The sequence below is a fragment of the Lepisma saccharinum genome, chromosome 4 (assembly GCF_977018435.1).
Source record: "Lepisma saccharinum chromosome 4, izLepSacc3.1, whole genome shotgun sequence".
Lineage (NCBI taxonomy): Eukaryota > Metazoa > Arthropoda > Insecta > Zygentoma > Lepismatidae > Lepisma > Lepisma saccharinum.
The window spans coordinates 60,479,536-60,505,866 of record NC_139232.1 but is presented as its reverse complement, the minus strand read 5'-3'; the positions used below and the strand labels follow the sequence as shown (position 1 = coordinate 60,505,866).

Here is a 26,331-nt window from a genome sequence, read left to right as displayed (position 1 = left end):
AACTTGCCACTGAAGTTTCGGCAATGGGCTCTATTTTGTGAAACCCGTGCAGCGATACATCGAAAGCTAACACGTGCAGCGTGTTGTCTGCCTGTCTATAATTTTCTCTTGTACTGACAGAAATGAAAACTCTTATTTGGCTGTCGGCGTGAATGAAAGCGACGCATCTTAACACTGACAAGGATTGATAAGACACAAGTCGAAAGAGGAATGGAGAGCTGTATACAGAGTCTTTGAATGTCCAGAGACTGAAGAATGGTTTTGTTTGTATCTGACACACACCATACGAGTAGTCATCGTCACATAAAAATTTTGCTAAGCAAGTTTCAGCCTTATTTATATTTTTCATTACCTTAAAGCAAAGTACTGAAAAAATCTTCTTTCGAATGGGGTTATCAAATCTGCTTTCAGCTTCACGACTAAGAATTTCCGGCCTCGTCTTGACCGAGAGGATATGTCTAAACAGTTGCGACACAAGATCCTTGGCGTTTTCCATTGTTTCTGGCACTTTTTCTATTCTCAGTGTTTTTTACACGTCTATCCCGAAAACTCGTGTACGCAGCTCTAATTGCTGGGCAACGTTTTTCCTTTTATATTCAGTGCCAACAATGCGTTTGATCGTTTCTTTAATTTTGCTAGTCCAGTAACTTATTGTGTTGGCCGAATCACACGGACCTGTGTATCCAGTTAGTTGGCGCTGAACTGACCGGAAGTGATGGCTGCCTGACTGGTTTTGAGGAACAAGTGATGTTCTAATTGCAACTGGCTTTCCTCGACTAGATTCTGTGGAACAGCCAATCAGAGTGAAGTTTGGCCTAGTGAAGATAATCTGTGAGTTTGCCGACGGAGAGTCTTTTGTATGTGTTTTTCGAGTGTTGGCTTGTTTCCTTCGCTTCAGTTCGTTAGGTATTTAATTTATGCAAAGCGATAAGATTTATACGTGGCAAATATGATTAGCCGATAATGAAATCCTTATTATAACAAGTGCATTGAATGTTCGATATAGGTATTTAGTTGAAAAACTATCTTTTTAATGAATTAATGCCTCGAATCTCGTGTATGAATATGCATACCCGAGTTCATTAAAAAGCTTTTTCAGTACGCATTGATTACCATATTTTCTTTCTAGCAAATTTTTAGTCCACACTTTTCTATTTTAATTTTCAGTATTTCTCCTACAACGTTTTTCAAATTGCTCGTCCATCTTTTTAGATTGACTGGTCTGCGCAATATCTTGTGGGAACAACAGTATACCGACAAGTACGGTAACAAGTAAAGTGTGAGGCGAAAACTAGCAGATGGGTAGCCAGTCCGTCCAGGGCATTCCTACAGGATGTCCAGTTCCATGTGATTAGGGCTTTAGTTGACGCTGGACTGGCTACCCATCTGCTAGTTATTGCCTCACACGATACTTGTTACTTTGAAGGAGACAGGCCCAAATACCTGGTGAATATTACCATTTCCTTAATTTTGTAAGAGCTCAGTTTCATTTTTAACAGCTCTTGTACCTTGGGTCGCTTTCGTCCATTAATGCTGTTCGAGCGCGTGTTGTGAGACCTGTAGTATTTTGTTGCGGCTTTTTAAAAAACTGAGTCGAAACTCGAAATAGTTCCCGATCGACTCACAAAATATCCAAATTCGATGGATTGGTAAAACACTTGACAAAGTGGTAATTTATAATGGAGTTGGCTGCACTACAAGCACGGAAAGTACTATCATTATGTAGTAATGTCGGTCAGTGGCGCCGACTTGTCAAAATTATTGGGGGGGGGGGGGGCTCTGATCACTGAAATAAATTAATGAATGACTCCCTCCCTCCCTTTTTAAAAAATAAAAATTACGTCTTCGTATAGCAGTTTTTAAGCAGCTATTATATTCCTCATGCAAATGAAATGTAACATGAAAAACGTTTAGAAAATGTTTGGAAGTCTTTTTATGTCTTTTGTATCTGCTCATTTGTTTTTTTTAGAAAACAATTAACATTTTTATTGAAAAGTAGGCTATGTATTTACATTAAGAGGCCAACCTAACAGTTTTATGCCGGCCTCGGTAGCCGAGCGTGTTGGGTGGTCGACTCAACTCTCTTTGATCCGGAGGTCTCGGGTTCGAGTCCCGACGAGGGCATGGGTGTGTTTTAACTGCAACGTACTCCAGTTGGACACCAGTCGTCTATAAGTTACTCAGCTACTCCTTTAGTCGGGAACATGAGAATCTTTGCAAATCATCAGGGCTTGCTGGGCAGAAAAGAAACACAACACAGTATTCAAAGTTAAACGTAGTTTTTATAAGCACTTATATTTCCTATCGTATGTGTACTTACAAGCAAGGCACAGATTTGCTTACGTTTCTGCCTGAAGAGGAACAATTCTATATCATATTAAATCACGTCACAATCACTACAGACACTTGCATATAGAATTAACGTTGGACAAGACAATCATAAATACACGAAAGTTTCTGTACTTAATTATTATTTCGAGTATAGCCAGAATGAAACGAAATAGTTACCATTACATTTTTCCGGCATTAACTGTTACCACGTTCTTCTTGATTCTTCACCTTCACCTGTTTTTTAAACTCAGTCTGTCGTCAGGTGAGAAACATTCAGGTGTGTTCACTTCCTCTGCTGAGATGAGAAAGCGACGTCAACACGAACAGATTATGACGTATTTATAAACATCTACACAAGTTCCAAACACAACTGTATCAATCTAACTATAATTATCTGTGACAACTTGAACATTATTTGAAGTAACAAACATTTTAAAAATCTTAACGTCTTACAAATATAAAACCTTAAACTCTCAGGTTCGTTACAATTGCCCCTCGTCAGGGAAAATTTTTGAAGAAATTGTAATTTACAAGTTCTGAAATAAATTTTGAGTACATAAAGATCATTATAATATAGAGTTTATCTGCACAATTGAATGACTCAATCTTGGCTTCTCTTCATTTGACAACAGCTCAGAAGGAACGTAGTTTACAGTATCAAAAACAGAATGTAATCGATGGTAGTTAAACAACCAATAAACAGTGAATTCAGACAATGATTGATTCCATGATGGTTTAATAGAACAGTAGGCTTCCATATATCTAGTTTCTTCTCCAGAAAGACTTTGTAGAAAACGGTATAGGGTTCGATAAGCAATGAACTGAATCAGTACTTTCCTATAGCACATCAAATTCAACACTCTTCTTGCTTCTGTGCTTCTAGAATAATGCCTTTAAATTCAACACCAGCAATATAATAACTCCTTCTTATAGGAATCAATCCAAATATTTACTATATGGACCTTCTCTAAGAGGTTTACGGATTTATACATCCCGATTCTATCTTCATTCTGGACCTTTCGGATGTACCGCACTAAATATATATCTGGAAAATCCTCCTTCATTTGATCAGGAGTGGTAACAAACAACACATCAACTGCATTTTTCTTAATACTCATTTCTGCCTGGTGCAATTTTTAGAAAAAGCATTCGCCAGAGGAAGTCAGAACCAAAACCTTCTTAAATGAATACTTTGGTGCTAATATTCACGCCACTAATATCATGTTCTACTTGTCTACCACCTAGCACTATCTTCTTAAGGCTTCCGGAAAATATATACCAGTTTTGTATTTGGAACCTTTTGCACTTGACTGCCTGAAGATACAAATTTCGGTCAGCAAAAAGAATTTACATATTATTCTTGTATTTTACGTCCCGTCGATTTCACTTGCCTAAACGAAGAGGAGACACTTAGAAAAGGTCGACTTTTGTTTGACATGATTGGGATCGCTGGTTGTGCAGAAACTCCTGCTCTGAGGCAACGTCATGTCTTGGGGAGAAAGAACCACAATTGCCACCTCTACGTGGTGGAGAGTACCTTCTTGACGAAGTAGGATTACGTCGTTCTTGGTAATGCCATCTGTCTGGAGAACTTTGCCTTTGTTCTGGACGAGGCCTGTAGGAGTTTCTCTGTCTTTCGTTCTGATCTCGGTTGAAACCTCTCCTGCCTAATCCTCTGTTGAATCTTCGAGGTCGTGAGAAATTTCCTCCTCGACTCTCTGAATCCGTCTGGATATTCCGGATCTTAAAACTTTTATTGCCTGCATCATCTTTATTCTTGGAGTCTTCTTTATTCTTCCAGGAATCAGGGTCATCATAAATATCGAAGTCCTTTAAGAAGTGTGTCAATTCATCCACACTTCGTGGAGCATGCGCCAGACAAAGATTCCGAATGCGATACGGCAACTGTCCAATGATCAAATTAAGTACTTCACTCTCATTAAAATTGTCAGCCAGGTTTCTATACGCTGCGTAGACACTCCAGGCAAAACTTTCTAAGTTGTCGTGGACCAGGCGAGAATACCTTCGGTTCCTCACAGCCGCTAGTTGTCTTTGTTTTGCCTTTTCTGATGCAAATTCATCCTTAAAGCGTGCGCAGAAATCAGCATAATTCACAAAGTTGTCCATATTACCAGCTAACCAATGCTCAGCCTTGCCGGTGAAAACCCGAGGTAATAATTCCAATCTATAGTGCTCGGGCACTTGCATTAAGTCGAAACTGACATTTAATTCCCGCAGATATCTTTCGGCAGATTGAGCTTCGAATGTTCGCGATATCAGCCATTCTGGGCATCTTAAACTCTCTTCCGCGTCGAGGAGAAAAATCGTCATTACTATCCTTTTCTCTAGGCCTCTTGCATCTATCAGAAGTTGTGGTATTACCGGGGAAGAATGTTGGATCAGGCATTATATCGGAAGAGGTTTCTGGTCGAATCTGTAAATTATGAATCATTTCCTGCAGTTCACTGACCCTACTTATAATTGTAACGGTCTGTTCCTGAATTTCTTGGCGAAGAGATACTTCCATCTTTTTAGCCTTCTCATGGAGAAAATTAACCTTTTCTCCAGCTGCCTTTATTTCAACTTTCTGTTCTTGCACTATATTTTCTATGAGTTCTGTTCGTTCACCAAAGGTTTTTAGTGCTACATTAAATGACTCTACAGAACTCTTTAATTCTTGAACTCTCTCTGGAGGGTCACATTCAGATTCTCTTCCAGACTGGACAATTTCAAGGCAGGTTTCCATATTCTTCTTAAATTGATCCTGTTCCTTCTCTATCCGTCCTTGCCGAACTGTTAAGAACTCTAGCTGCTCTTCCACAATTTCCTTTACCCTTTCGTCCACCTTTTCAGTGACTTTAATACTAAGCTTTTCTATCTCTCCTCTTATGCTCTCTACCTGTTCAAGTTTATGTTGAGAGAATAGAGCCTGTAACTTTGACCTTAGTTTTATATCTTCCTGTATCCTCCTTTCTTCCTGGTTTTCAATCAATGAACGTCTTTTCTCTTTCTCTCTTCCTCCTCTTTCTCTTTCCTTCTTCCTCTTCTTTTTTCTTCTTTCGTCTTCCTCCTCTTTCTCTTTCCTTCTCTTTTCTTCTTCATCCTCTTTCTCTTTCCTTCTCTTTTCTTCTTCCTCTTCTTTTTCCTTCTTTCTCCTTTCCTCTTCCTCTTCTTTCTCTTTCCTTCTCTTTTCTTCTATAGACTCAACTATGAGTTTAAAATCCATCATCTCCTTCTTTCGAACTTTCTCTATCTGAGCCATCTCTTTCTTACGCTGTTTCTCCTCCTCTATCCTTTCCTTCTGTCTACGCTCCTCATCCTTCTGTCTACGGTCTTCATCCTTCTTTTCTTTCTGGTTTCGCTCTGCTTTATCTTTCATCAACCAATCAAGTAGCCAGTGATCTGATGAGGGTTTGGTAGGAACGCTCGGTTCTGGTTCTGTTTCTGGTGCTGACAAGCATGATGTGCATCGCATCTCTTTATTTTATGCCAACGTTACTTCCTGCCCATCACAACTACTATGAAACCTCTGCAAACATTGGCAACACTGGAAGAATTCCCTGTCATTGGTAAGATCATCACAGCATCCAAACTTTGTTTCTGCATCCATTGTCGTTCTTCCTCTGCTTCGCAGATTCATTCCTGTCGCGTCTTTCTCCATTCTACAACACCGTCTATGGCTCTTACCAGTTAATACCTTCACTTCACTATCACACTTTTACCTTCGTGAATTCCAAGGACTTTCAATATCACCTTCGTGAATTCTATGGACGAACACTTTAAGTATGCACTAAACCGGGTATCACGTCTTAATTGCTAAAATAACTTTGCACTCAAGCCCCCACGATTGTACCAAAATAACTATGCACTCGGGCCCCGCGTTGGTATGCCAAAATAACTATGCACTCGAGCCCCACGTTGGTAAGCCAAAATAACTATGCAACGTACTCCAGTTGGACACCAGTCGTCTATAAGTTACTCAGCTACTCCTTTAGTCGGGAACATGAGAATCTTTGCAAATCATCAGGGCTTGCTGGGCAGAAAAGAAACACAACACAGTATTCAAAGTTAAACGTAGTTTTTATAAGCACTTATATTTCCTATCGTATGTGTACTTACAAGCAAGGCACAGATTTGCTTACGTTTCTGCCTGAAGAGGAACAATTCTATATCATATTAAATCACGTCACAATCACTACAGACACTTGCATATAGAATTAACGTTGGACAAGACAATCATAAATACACGAAAGTTTCTGTACTTAATTATTATTTCGAGTATAGCCAGAATGAAACGAAATAGTTACCATTACATTTTTCCGGCATTAACTGTTACCACGTTCTTCTTGATTCTTCACCTTCACCTGTTTTTTAAACTCAGTCTGTCGTCAGGTGAGAAACATTCAGGTGTGTTCACTTCCTCTGCTGAGATGAGAAAGCGACGTCAACACGAACAGATTATGACGTATTTATAAACATCTACACAAGTTCCAAACACAACTGTATCAATCTAACTATAATTATCTGTGACAACTTGAACATTATTTGAAGTAACAAACATTTTAAAAATCTTAACGTCTTACAAATATAAAACCTTAAACTCTCAAGTTCGTTACATAACCCTCCGTCATCCGCGCCCAGGGAGTGCTCGTTCGGCGGCGCAGATCGTATGCGCAGTTGTCCGTGGATGCATGACGTCATCATCGAAACACTCGGCACGGAAAAGGCTGGTTCCTTACGCAAATATTGAGAAATTTGACAACGAATATCTTCTAAAATATAGTAGCAATTGAAAAGTTACAACTTTTACTGTTAAGATTCATCCTTTCTAATCAATTTATCACAAAGTTGATTCAAATGTGTAAAATGGTTTTCAAGAAATCGTGTTACGAAGGAACCCTTGTTTTGTTCTCTCCAGGCTTCCAATGAAAGGGAGTTTTAACTTAAGCGCGTTGGATTTCTTTTTGCTCTATGTTTTGAAATAAGATTATTTTGTTCTTGTCAACTGAAATCATGCCTAAATGCTATGGAAAGCTGTGAAAACTATTATCAGAAAACTAACGGAAGAAATCTAAAATATCACAGCTTGATTGATATAAAAAAAATGCGAGATTGCCCATTTTTGTGAAAAAAGGCATTGTGCGAGATCTAAAAGCAGAACTTTATAATATTGTATGTAAATGTAAGGGTGTAATAAGCCCAAGGGGGGGGCTTAGGGGGCTCAATCCCCCCGAAAGTTTTCGGTTTACAATAGACAAAATGAGATTTTTTGTTTCTTGTCGTGTCAAATAAAATAATGTGACGTTAATTTAAGGAGAGAAATAATTATCGAGGAAAGACGGAGAATATTCTATAACCCTGTTATTGGTAACAGCTCGTATCCAAGGTGGGGATCAGGGGGCTCAAGCCCCCCTTCAGAAAATTTTCAGTTTACGCTAGATAAAATTAGATTTTTGGCTTCTTGAATAATATGGTGATAATTTGAGAGAGATAATTATCTAGGCAAGACGGAGAATGTTCTATAAGCCTGTTATTGTTAATAGCGCGTATCCAAGGTAGGGATCAGGTGGTTCGAGGCCCCCCCCCCCCGCTCCCCAAGGAAATTTTTCAGTTTACACTGATAAAATTAGGTTTTTGACTTCTTGAATAATGTGACGATAATTTTAGGAGAGAAATACTTATCAAGGCAAGACGGAGAATGTTCTATAACCTTGTTGTTGATAATATTGCACGTAAACTTTTCTTACCCTTTCGGTGTTGTCGTAGCGAACTTGAACACTATGTAGAAGAGACTTGTCAGCATTTGGAAGGTGCACAACAAAGGTAGCGCCGCAGGTAGGGCGATTCGGATTCATTGTAATTTTTTAATCTCTGGAAAGCGCGAGAGGGAACGTTCTTGAAAAAGAGAAGGAGTCGAACTACTGGCAATATTTACGAATCGTTTTATCTGCGAAACGTTCTAGAATTGATCTGTACAACAGAATAGGTGGAGACTTCAGAGGTAAGTGTGACAATTCATACAGTCGATTAGTGATCAGTCAGTGTCCATTGGTTGCTTTATAAGATCTAGTGATTCGAAAATGAAATGGACTAAATACCGTAAAGTGACGAAGTCTACCACTAGTTCCAGTTCGGTCCCAAAGCTAAAGACATTGACGACAGCAGAACTTCGAGTAGTGCTACGAGTAGTTCGGGTCGAAAGACGAAGATATCGAAGTCTCTCTCTCTCTAAAGTGAATATTTCGGCAGTATCGGGCTGGGCATTGGAGCGATTTATTAAAAAAGAAATAAGCTGCACAGATCAACTGAAAATCAAAGTTTTGAGTGATGATTTGGTTGTGCCAGGACCAAATTTTGTGTATGCAGTCCGAGAATTTCATGGCATAAAAATACTTTTGTTTAAGGCTACTGGGTTCGACACACACTCAACAGACAATTTTGGACACTTGCGAGTGCTTAGGCATGAATATGAACAATTTGGTGGGTTTCGGCTTTTATAAGAGCTGCAAACATGGGAGGACAAGACACATTAGTGGTGTTCAGGCTCGAATGAGAGAGAAATATTAGTGAACTGTCTGATTCCAGTTCCCAGTTCCCAGCACAATCTTGTGTTGTCGAGTGGATTGTGCATTCCGTGCATGTGTAACACCTTCGTAAAAACACTTCTGGTACATAGATGTTTTGATGCCTGATGAGAAGAAATGGACAAACATACATACTGAGATGGTTCCGGCACACAATATTAATGCATGGAAACAGAGGAGTTGAGTGGTAGAAAATGTCCCCATTTCACGTTCTGATTAAAATGACAGCCTTAAACAGTGGCGACGATTTAGGAGATAGTTGCTCCCCATTCTTTTGCCTCCACACTATCACACTATGGCCTCTTAATGCTTGTCTCCTTGTCCACCCCCCTCCCCACATTTTGGAACCCAATTGCCACCACTGGCCTTAAACATACAATTGTGATACCCCTTTAAAAAATGGTGTTCAGCCGCCGCCCAAAAAGGAATTCCTGGATACGTGCCTGCTGCTTCCCGTAAAATATCACTGCACTCTCCACGTTCTTCTTCTTCTGTCTTTTCTTTGGCGCCGTCAATAGCTTCAACACGTTGTTTTTTATATATATATTTGTCACATATTTGTTTTAATTAGTATTCTGCTCGTTCCGCCACCTGAACGCAGCAGCTACGGCTCAAAGGGCAGTGTAGTTACACCGGAAGAAGGCTCGGAAATGGCAGGCTTCAGAAGTTAATTCATCCAAATTAAATTAAACAGGTATGTGCTCTCTCTAAATTTAAATCATAGTTCACAAATAATTTGATTAAAAGTTTTAAAAGTATCTGTTTTATTTAATAGCGTATTAATTGGTGCATTCTTCTCCAGCATAGCCATAGGCAGTGACCACACTACGGGGGGGGGGGGGGGGCAGGAACGCCCCCCAATTCTCGTTCGACAATTTATCTCTCTCTCTTATCTGCCCCCAGTAAAACGACAAAATAAATAAATGAATGAATGCTCTTTTAGCCAAAATATGCATTTTTGTGTCGTATGTAACGGAATAATAAAAATGATTGCCCCGGGAAAATATGATTTACACCTCCATCTTTACTATTGCGCTGTCACTAGCTACAACATATTTTGATTTGTATTGTTCCCACATATTTATTTTAATTTTAGTATTGTGAATCATATTCCACTGTGTTACCTCACGTAGCCACCCCCCCCCCCCCCACACACACACGTAAGACTTCAGTTGTAAGTTTTAGACTAAGCTTGTCAAATATCCACTTATATCTTTGTATTCTTGAGCCATTTAAAAAAAATCATTTCGCCCCTTCTTCTGGACTATTTCATAGGAATGTTTTCCCACTGGAAGCCCCTTCGCAGATCGAGATCCGGGGTCTATAGCCTTCCCAAGCCAGCGTTCCCTCCAAATACTCTCTTGGCCTCATGAAAGACAAATATATGTATTTCTACGAAATATTAATTTGACTTGGCAGTTTCTCTTTTCGAACAGGAATAAGTTTTAAATTTTAATAGCTTATAAATTTACACTAGCAATTTTGAGTAAAGGTTTTGCGTAACCCTAAAAGTACATTTAGAGACTGCAAGGTCAACTCTCGATATTTCAGATATATTAATAATTTTCATCACAACGTCTTGTAATAATTATTTGTTACTTCAATAACCTCCTCGCAAATGTTTCTCGCATATTAAAACATAGATGCCAATTTCTGTTTATTTCCTTGTAATGCTGACCTCCGTGGCGACGTGGTTAGCACAACGCTTTACGATGCCAAGTGCCCCCAGGTTCGAATCCCCGCCCGGGCATGGGTCTACTTTCCTTTCTTCAATTTCATCATATCATCACGCATCCTCATCTTTGCGATTAGCCATATGTGACAGATAAGCGAAGTAAATTAAACTAAGTCTATTAATCAATTATTTTTTTAAACTCTTTAATTCTTCTTTAGCATGCCACGTTTTTGTTAAAATTATATTACGATTTGTGAAATGACGAAATTCTAAAGGAGAACACGCAACTTTCTTTGTAGCGCATCGGTCAGAAAGTTTCAGGAATATGGATTTTCGAAATACATTTTTTCACATGTACTTTGCCCCCTTTTAAAAGTAGCGCGTTTTCAATTATGTTACTAATCATTAAAAGGATGCCTCAATACCATCTTGGAGGATGACAATTATTATTTTCCCCCTCCTAAAAGTAATAATATACTTTCGCTCTCTGAATCTCCCATATAAATGCTAGGGGCCGTCTGCTTCAGCCGAGCTCACCGCTTCTCCGGTGACGTCACGCGTTCGTGCAAGATCGGCAATCTTCGGATGGCTTTGCCTAATCTCTATATTCCTTGATCCGCGCCCTCATTGTAGCACAAATGTCCCGCGCGCGGCACTCAGTGCCGCCCCATCAAAACCAACTTTATTTAGATGAACTATTGATGCAAATTGATGTTGAATTACCCTAGCGCTTACTGGAAATCAGACGATATATATATATGAACGCAAACAGTACATTTCGGACATTTTTATTAGCTAAACTAAAACTAAAACTATATAAGCTAAAAACATTAGAGGAAATGACACAGAAGTACACGCTTCGAGTCTTGAAGCAAATGCACCGAAATATTATTCCCAAAATAGACGTAATTAAAATTTTGCCATATAATAAAGGAACTAAAAAATGAACTCATCATTCACAAAATTTTCAACTTAGTTTTCAAAAACGTTCAACATATTTTTCAAAACGAATTGAAATCATACAACTTATATGGGCTTAGAAAGGAACAATTTGTTCCAAAATTCTCAGTCAAAATCTTGCTGACTCGCTGAAAAAGCAAACAAATGAGTAAAATACAACTCGAAGATACAAGATATTAAAATTTTCAAATCTCAATATGTTTCTTCTTGTTTTACAAGATATACGTGAAAAGAGATATACAAACTGAAATAAAACAGACCCAATATTGTCACTTTTCAATACATTTTGACAACTCCGACATTTCGTATGGGTGCTGCAATGGTTTCTGCATTCAATTAATTTGTATTCCGAACAACGTACCGTCGTTTTATTTTTCTTATATCCGCCAAATTCATGGCTGGAGTGTTATGATTTAAGATAGGAAACGTTCCAGCACGCGGTACTGAGTGCCACCTAAGGGGGACCGGTCACTTTTGAGGCATGTAAACAACTGAAAAACGGCAGAAAAAAGGTTGGAACGCCTCTATGTTTTCGTGGGAATTGTGTAGATAAGTTTCCTAGTGCTTTCCAGACCATTCTTGCACTGATAAGGAGAATAAATCAAAATTTTACAAAAGGCAGCAGAGTTCCGCCCCGCGGGTTACGGAAGGTTAATGTCTGCAACAGACTTGTAAAGAAAGGACATGTGACAAGTGCAAATAACCTTAGTGTTGACGTACCCATAAATATAACGAATATTTAACAATTTTATTTAATTATTTACATAAATGCTAACACAAATCGCAGGAAAATAGTTTTAGTGTTTTGTTCTTGATTCAAATTTTCACTTTTTAAATTTAATTTTGCAATAATTAAAAAAGCACATAGCACGCCGTGCATTAGCAATAATGCATTTGATCATAGCCGTTCCCAGACTTTTCATAAGCTTTCCTTGCGTACTTTACTGCAAGCCAGTGTTAAATAAATTGAAAGACTTTAGAATTATTTTTCCCTTATTCTTTGTATTAAAGGAAGATAATTTGAGGATAACTAAATATCGTACATGTCAATATTGCCTGAAAGTCGTGTTTAGGACCTCAAATTGTTCAGAACTTACTAAACAACATGCTGGTATAATTGTCATATCACCTCGTTATTTTGAAACTCTTTTTAGTAAAAATGTTAACAATACTCATAATTATATACTTAGTATATAGTAATAAGTCGTGTGTTTTGCTGTCTCCGGTCATAGCCCCCCAAAGTTGATGGTTTAGCGGTCTCAGCCCCCCAAAGTTGATGGTCTAGAACATTTCAAATGTGTATTTAAAGTTAAGTTCATGTGGCACAATACAGAGTAAACTTTACAAGAGAAGCAGAATAATACATTAGATCCTCTTAAGCAAAATTATTTGAGGGGCTCTGCCCCAACATCATTAACATTGGGGAGGGGGCTCGAGCCCACCCCCGCCTCATGGAGTCGGCGCCTATGCCTTCGGTTCTTAGAGCAAAATAAGAACTTGCCATGATTAGAACTCTTGAAACATTGAAAACAATTGATTCACCGTGTATAAGGACTGTAGTTCTGAAGTTAGAAGGATGATTTTTACATTTACCTGACATTTTAGCATTTTCTTTCAATCTTTGTTACACAATGTGAATAGCCTTTTTCAAGACTTAGTTTCATTTCCAGGTATATTCGTATTAAATGCAGATACATGACCTTCAGATGAATATCGTATATTTTCCTCGCTTATGTGAAAAGATGAACTTTAATGTAAACGGAAGCAGGCCACTAGTTAAAATTTCTCACATGCACAAAGAAAGTACAAAACATATTGTTACCTCATTCAAAAACCTTGCGTATCAAATCGAAATTTTACCAATATCAACAGTTGAATCTGAAATCGTATTCAGGATAAGAATCTAACCTGAACTGATCAGAGAAATCATCTAGAACTTGCAACACTTTCAAACTTTATTTTTCTTTCAATAATGGACCTCCAATCCAGTGCTTCCATGCTGAAAAATCTGCAACAAAATGGATCATGTCTAAGCATCACAGAAGCCTTGGCAAAGCAACTGGAGAGACATCAGATACAGGAATAGTCCCATTCATCTAGTCTATTCAGCTAATTTATTTCTTGCGCTCTGATAAAATTATGTCATTTTCAATTAATTTACGCAAGTATAAAATGGGGAAAATATAAAAATAAATTCTGCTTGTAGTGATTTATTCCTACAATTTCTTTTGGTGACAATTGTGGAAGTATTTAATTTGGGAAAATTCCATTTGAAAAATTCGGAAGAGCAGACGTAAGCAGATTTATACCTTATCATTCAATCGCCTAATTCTTAGAAAAGTGTAATCCCTCCCCGACACACAAAGGAGCATTAGCCTGCAGCGTGATTTTCTGAAAGTAAATTTCATCTGATTCCATTGTTTCACACTAATTTAAAACAATTTTCATTTCATTTAAAAGGTTACCAAGAGCAAATATCAATACGAGTACAATAGGTTTCCAGTGATTTAAATTATTTTATAAAGGAAAATCATGTTTGTAAACAATACAAACTTTTTGTGTTGAGTTATTAGAAAATAGGTTTCTTCAACAGCAGCACCTTGTATCTGTCAAATTATTTGAGGGGGGTACAAGGGGTACAACTTGGGTCTGCCGTTTAGAGGGTACTATTGTACTCCCCAAATTTACTGGGGTATAATGTATCCACGTAACCCCCCCCCCCCCCTTCGTGCGCTACTGTACACACACACTAGAATTAATCTCCTTAACGAGAACTAAAAAGCGAAAGTTTAGGTAAGTACGTACGTATTTTATTTCCACGTACAGCCTTGGATACTACTTGTGTACGTGTGTGTCATCATAGTACACCTCTTGCACATGTTGTCTGTGTCCCCTCTTCTCTGGGGAATTCCCTTCTGCAGCCTGCTTTTCGGGCACTTCCTGGCGAAATGTTCTTCATGTGCTGTGACCTCCGTCACTTGCCTTTGTACCCCCATTCGATACTTGCGTTCCATGTCGGACATATTCCCGGGAATCCCTCACTTCTTGTGGGGAATCCCTGCCGCATTCATTTTTGACACGCGATTTGTGCAACATTCGCTAGCCCAGGTGTGTTTTCTTTGGGGATATCGTGCCGCATCTTCTTTATGAGTACTATTTGTCGGCATATGGAAGTGTGAAGTCTATTTTCACACGATTTTGGCATCCTCTAGCTCTGACACGGTGCGTCATTCGACAAAATTCTATTTACATTTTCGTCTTCATTTCACTTGGCGATTCACCTCCTCTGCGTTGTAAACGGAGTGTAAGACTAACAAGGGAGGTTATATAAGTGTTCCCCTCAGATTTCCACGAAACTTGGCAGGTGTATAGTTGAAAAAGTTGCCCAAAGGAAGAAATACGTGTTTTTTGTTTCAGCTTAAAAACTGTTCTAGGGGGCAACCCCCCCCCCCCTCAAATGTCAAAATGAAGACAAATTGAAGTGGGCATTTGACCCGTGTGTCCCCCTCCGATTTCCATGAAACTTGGCAGGTGTATAGAGGGGCCCAAAGGAAGAAATACGTGTTTTTTGTTTAGGCTAAAAAACTGTTTTAGGGGGCAAAACCCGCCTCAACTGTCAAGATGAGGACAAATTGACGTGGGGATCTGACCCGTGTGTCCCCTTCCGATTTCCATGGAAAAAACACGTACTTCTTCCTTTGGGCCCCTCTATACACCTGCCAAGTTTCATGGAAATCGGAGGGGGACACAGGGGTCAGATTCCCACTTCAATTTGTCATCTTGACATTTGAGGGGGGGGGGGGTTGCCCCCTAAAACTGTCTTTTAGCCGAAACAAAAAAACACGTATTTCTTCCTTTGGGAACCTCGATACACCTGCCAAGTTTCATGGCAATCGGAGGCGGACACTTAGATAACTTCCCTTGTAAGTGCGTTACTTACAAATCGCGCACGCGCGCGCACACTATATATATATATATATATATATATATATATATATATATATATATATATATATAAATATAAATATATATATATAATGTATGTATATTATATATATATGTATATTAGCAGGTAACAATATGTTATAAACACATTCTTACTTTTCAAAGAAGTTCTCATGTGGGATGGCCAAACGGATCCGGATCCGAAAATTCCGCATCCACGAATCCGGATCCGAAAAATTTTAGGATCCGCAACCAACCATTTCCGGATTTCGGATCCGCAAGGAATTTAGGATTCAAAAATGAAGATAAATTATCCTTTTTATAGTAAATATTATTAGATTTATTTATTGGAATTATTTCTTTTATTATTCTGGTTGTATGTGTTTTGGTTAGAGTTGCTTTTTTTACTTTGTTTGAGCGTAGAATTTTAGGATATATTCCAATTCATAGGGGCCCCAATAGGGTTGGAGTTTGTGGTATTTTTCAACCTTTTGCTGATGCATGGGATTCACTCACTACCAGACCACAACCAAAAATCCTATTCTCTTTGACCACAACTGAGTATCCAAAGGGAAGTAATACTACGAACTATTTTTTTAAAAATGCTTATCGTGCCGCTTATTGTTGCGGATTATTAAATTGTTCAAAAACGTCCAGTAGCCTTTCCGAACAACCGCCTGCCGCGTTCTGAAGCAGTGAAATGAAAGAGAAACACCGACATTTGAATTCGTAAAAGTAAGAATGGATCTTATAAGGGATTGTTGACGTTAGATGACAAGTTCCGCGCGATTGTTGACAGTTGATTGAAGCAGCAAACAAAAGGAACGATGTTTTGGCATTTTTTCCTCTTACATATCTCCAAAGTGTTTCAGTCGGAACTTTGCAACGTGGAAGTTGCATAGAAACAAATGTGCACAAGAACAAGAACAAGTTTACCCCAAAGGATGCATTCAGTAAATAAAATCCGGGGGCTACGTTCTCCCTTCATGTCGCCCTGCCGTCCGCGAAACAACAGGGGATACGGTTGTACCATCGTACCCCCCCCCCCCCCCATCCGGAGCCGCCTGTGTAAGCGGAATATGATAGTTCATTTGCTACGTGAATTTTTGTGCAAATTTTACATTCAGAAACCACCCGCCTTCTTATTTTTTTTTCTTTTCCATGCAGATTTAGAAAATCCACATAAAGTAATCAAACATGATTATCATCTTCTTTCCAGCTGATTGAAGACACTGGAAGATTGAAACCTGGATTTCGATGGCTAACTTCTATCGTCGGCCGCTACGAGCCAGGCGGCGCTGTGTCAGGAGCTGTTCTCGTCTACACTTGCTGCAGTGCTGCTCTCTGTCTGGTGCTTCAGTACTTGATGTCGGAGCTGAGACGGGGCATTTGGTGGACGGCGTTCCTAGCAACGTTCCTCATCGTCTGCCTCATGGGATGTAAGTCTCGTTCAAAAGCGCATGTAATTAGTAACAATCAGGCAAGTGTCTAGAAATATATTTCGTAGGGGTCCGAACCAATGTCTCAGAAATAATAATAATAATAAATGTGTTTGAATTAAAATAATGAAATTATAATTAAAATATTAATGAAGAATTGCATTAATTAATATTGTTTTGCATATTATCATAAGTAGTAGTACGCACAAATCTTCTTTGGTACTGTCCTTCAAAGCCATATGATCCCAATAGAATCTTTGCCTTCCAGTAAGTTAAGAGGGAATAGAAAAGCATTATTATACAAAAAACAAGTACATTTTCATTATTTAACTTATGTCCTCGCTAATTTTTTTGGGAGGGGGTCCGGACCCTCCCTCTAAATACGTGCTTGGTAACAATAGATCATATGAATACAATTTTGACATTTGTACAAAAATGTGAGATCATACAATAGTTTCCCCCCACATTTTTATCAGCAGGTCCGGGCAGGATACACAGCCAGTGGAGGCACTTATTGATTCGGATTCCACTTTAAATTTAGGCCCAGATCCAGTCCTGATTATCATAAAGCGGACAGAAACAACAAACAAATTATTTTTCAAATACCAGTTTCTTTGGTCTTAGCCAACACAAGTAATATCGATTAAAGAAGCCTATATTACCTATATAATTCGAAATGGACGCAAGATTTAAGACGTTGCTTCATCAGATTATTATTAACCCCACGGGTAAAATAAATATTTTGAGGTAGGTCTTTGATTCGGCGGCAATGACTACTAAGATAAAAGGAGGATAAAATCACCCCTCCGAGAGATGTGTGTCTAGTGGAGTGGATGGATCCTTTGCTTCCTTCCCTTAATTCGCACCCTGAAGGGCCGATTGGCTTTGAGCCCTATAATAAAAAAACGTTAGTAGATAAAAAAAATCCCGCTTTACAAGAATCCTTAACAGGCAGTGGTGACGGTGTGAGAGGAAATATTGAGATACGATTGCTTAACTCAGCTAACATAACATACCCAGTGACGTAAAAGCCCTTGAGCGCCAGGGCCTACCTACCGACTGCCTGCGTCACTCCCACATAAGTGAGAGATCATTCAACCAGTTACGGAGTGACATATGTGGTCAGCACGACGAACCCCCCAGTCGGTGTTGTAAATTTCCATTACCAGGCTTCGCTACTCAATCGTAGCTTCCCAATTTTCTCATGATGGTGGGTGGCCACTGGTTCCATATAATTGCCGAAACCTCAGGAGAAAAGTTGTTACGCTTTCCACAGGAGACTCGGGCCTCCCAAATGGCGCAGTGGTAGCGTCGTCGCCTTGTAATCAAGGGGTCACGGGTTCGATACCCGGTGGAGGCACATAGTGGTTCGGATTCCACTTTAAACTGTAGGTCCAGTCCCGATTAGCCTTACTGTGCATAAAGTGGACTTAAAACACTAAATCAACCAACCAACCACAGGAGACTCGAACCTGCGCGCGTTCCGTGGCCGGAGTCCAAAGCATGAGACCGCACAGCCACGGTACGGGACATTGACACCCCTGATAATTAAAATTAATTTATTGCCCTCCCCCATCCACTGAGGCTCTAAACTAAAGCCCCTATCACACGGAACTGGATTTCTAGTTGGAATGCCCTAGTTGGCGCTGAACTAACTTTCTAGGTAGCAATCATGGCCGCCTGGCTGACTGCTTGACTGGTTTGGAGGAATAGGACATGTTCTAATTGCTACTTGCTTTCCTCGACTGGATTCTGTGGAACAGCCAATCAGAGCAAAGTTTCGCCATGTGAAGATAATCTGTGAGTGTGCAAAGGAGCGTTTTTGTCTGTGGTTTCCGAGTGTTACTCCAGCAATTTATAACGTATACAGCATGAAAGGCGCGTTGAGTTACACCATCTATGCCGAGTGCACGGTGTTAACATTTGAAACAACTAAAATATTCTTCCATACGTGTACAGTAAACGTCGTAAAGTATGTATTTAAGCAACGCCATTGTTTTGTATCTAATAATGTTTTATACGAAACGTTATTCCTTTCGGTTGAATAGTTGTCGGCTTTTAAAAATGTGAAGTGATACATTGTTTAGTTCTCACGCGGCCGCCATTACAACTTCCCTCGTATGGGAACAAAAGTCTATCGACAAGTACGCTGATAAGTATCGTGAGGCGAAAACTAGCAAATTGATAGCAAGTCCAGCGCCAACTTGGGCATACCTACTGGAAATCCAGTTCAGTGTGATGCGTTCTCAACTATGAATTGTCAACTAGAATAAGAGTACAAGGGTGGCTTCACATGACATCTAAAATTATGCAACCACTAAAACTAAGAATATACCTAAATGAGCAGCAGTTCCACATTCATTGTGCTTTTATGTTAAATAATAATTTCTGTTAGTTTTACATGGTTTGAGGGGTATAAGTTAGTAAAAATTGGAATAACAAGATTTAATACATTTTGTAAGAATTGTAAGTAAAGCTAAGGTAATATCAGTAACCAATGTTTAGCCAAACGACTCTTGCATAGAGTCTCCAAAATGCTCTGTATAAAAATTCATGGAAGGAAAGAATGCAAAATGTGTAAAAAAACATTAGAAGAAAAGTTGTTACGCTTCCCGCAGGAGACTCGAACGAGCGCGCGTCCCGTATCTTGAGCCGAAAATCTGACGCCTTAGACCCACGGCCACGGTGCAGGACAGCTTAACATAACATTAATAGGAAAATAATAAATTGTTGATCACTTTCTTATTATCTAAAATTTATTTCTAAATTTCCAAGCTTAAGTGTGAAAGCAGTAATTCTGTCGGCGCCTTCTGAATAATTGTTTTACTCCCTCTGTCCCATAATTATAGTCTGGTATGCCAAAATTGTAACTTTTTATTTATGTTCTTTTGGATACTTGATCGGCCAATTGGTACTGATCCTTGAGTACAACGTTGTATGACTCATTCCCGTGTTTAATTCTCTTCTTCTGTATACACCAATGTCACGGTTTGCATATCGGACAATTATTATGGGACAACAAAAAAAAAGTGTACCGGACAATAATTATGGGACAGAGGGAGTATTATTCTAGCAAAAACACATAAAATAATATTTGTGGGGCAACAGCCCTTTGTGAGTAACATTCTGATCTAGAATCAAACTGAAAAGTTTTCTCTTCTTTCAGGTTTACTTGTGATATTCGCTCACAGCCAGAGCACAACAAGTCTTAGATTCAAAGTGCCGTTTGTGCCTTTCCTGCCAGCTCTGAGTATTTTCTGCAACGTGGAGTTGATGGTGAACCTCAACTATCTAACGTGGATACGATTTGTCGTGTGGATGGCCTTAGGTAAGATTTGAACTGATTGATATCCTCTGGTGAGTAGCAGTAGCGTTGCTAGAGAATTTAGAACAGTTAGGTTCAACGGTGGACGAAATTGTTTTCAAATTGATTTTGCTTCTGTGATCAATAGGGCTCGGATAGTTATGCACTAAAAAGATGCAAAATATGCATGGAAGTGTGCACTAAAAAAGTGTAAAATATGCACTTTAAAAACCCGTTTAATTTATAAATGCTGTATATTACAAACTATGAAACATTACATGCCTGGCAATGAATATGCATTATTCTGAATGCTCATTCGCTACACAGATTTTTTTCAATTAATATGGTTCTGCGTTAAATGAAACACAATACATTACAGATCAAGATCATGATTGCATTTGATAACAACATGATGTCTCAAGTTTTCGAACTTGAAACTCCTTCTGTTTTCAGCTAGAATAGTCTTATATTCAGAAAACACACGTTCGCAAGATACAAGTGGACTGTATTTTAGGACAACAAAGTCCGACATATCAAGTTCCAATCATCCACATGTTGTCCATTTGTATGCAGAATTTTGCAAACTTTCACCAATGTTGCATACCCACTGTTCTTTTTCAATACTGTACATACACAGAATCTTCAACCTGGGCGAGGGCCTCTTTAACGTCATCTATAATTTTGACGCTTGTTTGAAGTTGTAACCCTTTGTTTTCTAATCGACGAATGGAATCTTTCAGGCAAGAGAAATATGCACAACATCAACTTATTTTATACAAATATGCACCTGCATATGAAATATGCATTTTAGTTAAAAATCCTTAAATAGGCATTTGCATATGCAATATTCAAAATGCATAATTATCTGAGCCCTAGTGATCCGTAGTCTTAGTTTATCTTAAACTCTCTTTCTATATTTCTTTCTTTCTCTCATTCTCTGTCATTTTCTTTAACTTACTTCTCTGTTCTCTTTCTGTCTTGTTCTGTTTCACTAGTTGTTTCCTTATTTCCATTTCTACCGTTTATCTATCTCTTACTACTTCTATCTTTTCTTTCCACCCGTTTCTCTTTCTATCAACTTCTTTCTTTCCACCTCAATCTCCCCCCTCTCTCTGTTTCTTTCCGTCTGTCTTTTTTTATCTTTGTCACTATCTCCTTGTTTCTATAGTTTGACTCATTCTTCCCTTGTGTTTTAGTATCTCTTTCTACCTCTTCCTTTACATTTCCGACTCTTTTTATCCCTTTCTCCACTAGCGTACGGAGATGAGAAGCTAATGGGGCTACAGCACCTCCAAGAATTTGAGTAAATCAAAATTTTCAAATCGAAAGCAGTAAAGAACCGAAGTGGTAAATGCAATCCCTTCTCAAAATTACCCTCGAACACCATTTTTGCCTTTGAACAACTTTTAAAAGGAAGGTAAAAATGATAATTACAATATACAGTGTGTAATCCGCCCTGCCTAGATCGCAGCTCTGTAATAAGATAATATCAATCTTTGCAATTCCAACCGCTCCCAGAAAAGAGAGTCCTAAGCACATTAGTACCCTTCTCTGCCTATCTCTGCGAATTTATTAATTTTGTTTAATTACTTCGCTCTTCGTCCACTTTTAACTAATCGCTACCATGATCCTGAGTTATAATAATATGATATGGACGAAGGGACAATCACAAACACCCACAGCCCACATACTGGCCGTGGGCCCAGGCGCCAGACCCTTGTTAGTCTGCAAGAATGCAGACTCAACTACTAGTAAGTCTCTTACACCCCTCTGAGAGTTTTTGTGTACAGTCACCGGCAATAAAAATGGGACACATACATCCTGAAATATACCCTTCCCTGTAAGGCGTTATGTGCGTTGTCTACCTCTACGGCGGTAGTAGAAGTTGCAAATGAAACTTTGCTATTAAGAACCTTTTATCGCCTTATAGTTAGGCAACACACATAACGCCTTGCAGGGAAGCTAGTATTTCAGGATCTAGGTGTCTCATTTTTATTGCCCGTGACTGTACTTATGTAGGATTCTTTAAAAAAATGTTCAGAAAATTTCTTGTGTAGGCATCCAATGCCACACTTCGGTAGTTTGCAAGAGATCTCTCTAAAAATGAAACAATATTCACATTTCATGCACTAATTCCTCTCTTTGAGCAGGTCTCCTGTTGTACTTCCTCTACGGCATCCATCATAGCAAGGAATCGGAGCCTGTGAGCGCGTACGCCATCTTGATGACGTCATCTGAAGCCGCGAAAGGCCAGTGGGGGTCCGTCGAAAGCAGCCGGTCGTCTCTGACGCAGATCCAGGAGAAGGCGCCGCCGTCGACGCACTCGGTGAGCACCGACGACAAGAAGCCCATCGTGGAGGAGGAGGAAGTCCCCGAGTAAGCACCAAAATGTTCAATGTTATCAAGCCATATTTATTCTGGCGCTCACGTGGCCGCTCGTGGCTCAGGCAACCGATTTCGAGGTTGGGCGAAGCCAATTTCGAGGTTACCTGAAGAATATTGTAACTTACAACTGCCCAATCAGTAGAAAAGTTTGAAACATTCTTCAACATTGGCATAATTTATACGTTTTATAACTCATAAAGCAACAATGGAAGGGTCATGTAATACGTTTCCGAGAGATTTTTTGTAATTAACAATATTGAGCAACAACTAAGATTCTATAATTCTTTTATTAATGGAGATGTGCGTTAACAACGCAACGCTGCGCACATAAATATTCATTAAGGGAATAACAGTGAATAATATATGCAGCTCTGGAACAAGAGTAAGCACAAACGTGTTTGTATCTCATGCTAACAATTATTGTATTACTGGTTTGGTCTGCTATTCCTTTCTATGTACTCGTTCCAACTTTCATTGACGTATAGTCGTCGTCTTTGTTTAAAGTTAAATGAAAGTTGCAACGTGATACATACTAGAAGTGGTATATTATGTTTATCTTAGATACGATTTGACATATTGAAATTACATGGTAGACCTTTGATTTCGGATTAAAGACATTGGTGGAAAATATCTAAAATTTGTTTCAAGTGCATTTGATACTCTGAGGTTAATCGGAACTAAATTTACAGTTCGAAGCGGAATCCGAATCATCAAAATGTACCTGTATCTTGGATTGAACCTTGAACCCTTCATTATAAGGTTGTAGCATTACATATGAAGCAAAGAAAAAAAAAGTATTAGGTTTTCAGCTTGTTGCTCGTGTCCTAAGGCATAATCCTTCTTGTTCTGTTTTGCACAACTCAAAGCTTTTGCATTGTTTTTCCTTCGTGTCCCCATGTAGAAATTGCCTGGAGAAGAATTGATCTGTTATGACTTTTATATTGTTCAACATTACACAGACTACGCTACCTGGAAAACTCACCGTATACCTTCAAATCAATATATCTAGTAAGAGAACACACAAAAGTCAGTTGCTAAAACTTCAACCTATACTCCAGAACAATAGTAGTTTCAGGTAAGGCAACGATGATCATCTTTTGAGTTTTTAAAGTCAACTTTGTGCACAGAAAGACTAATCGGAACTGGACCTACTGTTTAAAGTAGGATGCGACATATGCGCCTTCAGCGGGTATCGAACTAGGATCCCTTGATTACAAGGCGACGACGTTACCACTATTGGTATTTGGCCATTAGGTAGGCTCTAATGCATGCAACTTTGATCATCGAAAAGTGAAATGAAAAATACAAATAGTGATGCAGATGATTGTACTACAACAGCAAAAATCGACAAGATAGATTTAAAATAAGATGAAGATTTTCAAGTTAGCCATACAGAAAGTTTGAGTTTTTAACTCCACTTTATGCACAGATTATCTAATCGGGACTGAACCTACAGTTTGAAGCGTGGTAAGATTTCAGTTCATCACATCTTTATCGGTGAAGTTAACCACTTAAAGTAGGAAGACAGAAAAGAAAAACTACATAACTCAGTTAAGCAACATATAGTCATATATACAGATGTGTGTAGACTAAAATTGCCACAAATGAGCCAAAACGACAGAGAACTATAATTTCCTTAACTCTGCAGAACTGAGATATCATTCATTTAGAAACGTTGGGCAAATGGCTACGATAACGTTTCTGATATCTTCTCCACTCTACATGGAGGAGTTTTAGTGTTACGAAACTAGAGCCCTTCTTTCGAATATTGGCCAAGACATGAATGTTCTTCTTCATTTGTTTCATCAAATCATCATACATTTCCGCTATTATTCTAGAGAGTAGAGTGCAATTTAACAAAATACATTTTTTGGATCTGAAGTGACGCATGCGTCAATCGTGGGAAAATAAATATTACTTTCTTTCACTTCAGATCCAAGAAATGTAATATAAGCTTAGTTGAGCGCACTCGTGTAAAATAAATTCTTCTCCTATATGAAGAAATTAGAATGTAGAAATGCTCATTAATGTCGTCGCAAAGCAAGCTGTCCTTTTTCCCAAGGTAACTTAATATATAAGGTAGCACCATCCGAAAATTGCCGATCATGCACGAGCGCGTGACGTCTTATGGGAGGATCGGTTATGCTCGGTGCCCCTTCGGTTATGTTCGTTCAGGGCTTGGCCGAAGCAAACGGCCGCTATAATTTCTATGCAAGGTTCAGAGAGAGAAAGTGTTTTATTACTTTGAGGAGGGGGAATTGTTAATTATCGAAACTGCGGGATGGTATTGAGGCATTCCTTTAATGATTAGTAACATGACTGATTGATTGAGTTGGTGTTTCAACAAGTCCACTTTATACACAGAAAGGCTAATCGGGACTGGATCTACAGTCTAAAGTACGATCCGAACTACTATGTCCCTCCACCGGGTATGGAACCCGGGATTCCTTGATTACAAGGCAACGCCGCTACCATTGCGCCATCGGGGAGGCACTAGTAGTAACATAATTGAAAACTCGCAAACGTATTGTGAAAACTTTCTGATCGATGTGTTACAAAGATAGTTGCGCATGTTCTCAATTACCATGTCTTCATTCTATAATCATAGTATACTATAATTTTAACATGCTAAAGAAGAATTGCATGAATGAAATAGTTAAAAAGGAAATGATCGTTTCATAGATTTATTTTGTTTATTTGTTTCACTCCGCTTTTCTGCAACTTTGGGCTAATCGCAAAGACAAGATAGTAAAATGTCACGTAATTGCCTTCTAACGACAGTAAAGGGAATTACACTACTTGAATAAAATGTATATTCCGGTTTTATAACATTATGTACACGATATTGAGCATTGTATGAAATAAATATAATGCCCATTAATGAAGTTTTACTACTTCGTTCAATTTAATATTTCACAAATATAATGTTGATGATTTTGTACTGTTCTACTCAGTGTAAACAATGGATGTCATACTCTCCTTTCGTGGAAAATTTTCTTTAAAACAGTAAGATCTTTGTGGTGTAGTTGACGAACTATATACTTGTGCCACAAGCTCGGCATATAGAATAGTTTTTTCCTGGTTATAGACAACTAAAATGTATTTGGAAATGTAATAGGAAAATCCAAGACAAAGTCCAAAAATGAAATTTTACTATTTAACGGTTCATACCCTTGTACAGTCCTTCATTGTGATTTCTTGTAACTTATTTGCTATATTTCATTTATGCTTCAGATATATTATCTTAACCTGTTCTAAATGTCACATGTACAAGGGAGAAATATAATTATCAACATTATTAACCTAATGTCAGTGAACATCAAGTTAAACCTAATTAATGATTATCAATTAAATGGACAGAGTTAATAGAAAAACTATTCTCTGAAGAATTAATTATGTCCTTTGAATTCGTAATTTGGCCCAAGTTTAGATTGCAGGGTGATAATCTCTTCATTACACACAAAATCGCATGACAAGATTTCGGTACATGTGTACTATATGACTGCATGTATGCCAGAAGTAGATTGCCTTTGTCATGTTAGGAACTTCATGAAATTTCTACATCTCACGCCCTATCCTCAAAGGCATTATACGAAATTAAATAAAACAAACTTTTAAACAAATCATTAATGTAATGTGATATACAATTAGAGAGAGTTCACACATATTTATTTTAAATCGGTTGCCATAACGTGTGAAGCCTGCCAT

At 38.6% G+C, this 26,331-nt stretch overlaps 1 protein-coding gene across 2 annotated transcripts in view; it reads left to right on the top strand.

Annotated features, from left to right (window-relative positions):
- LOC145986493 (cationic amino acid transporter 4) overlaps window positions 1–24,676 on the top strand; it is a 46,519-nt gene extending 21,843 nt beyond the window's left edge. For both annotated transcript variants that reach the window (XM_083120567.1, XM_083120568.1), the window contains exons 5-7: window positions 16,715–16,934; window positions 20,101–20,262; window positions 22,389–24,676. In XM_083120567.1, coding sequence (XP_082976693.1) covers window positions 16,715–16,934; window positions 20,101–20,262; window positions 22,389–22,618 — 612 coding nt within the window. In that variant the 3' untranslated portion in view covers window positions 22,619–24,676. The remainder of the gene's footprint in view (window positions 1–16,714; window positions 16,935–20,100; window positions 20,263–22,388) is intronic.
- The last annotated feature ends 1,655 nt before the right edge of the window (window positions 24,677–26,331 follow it).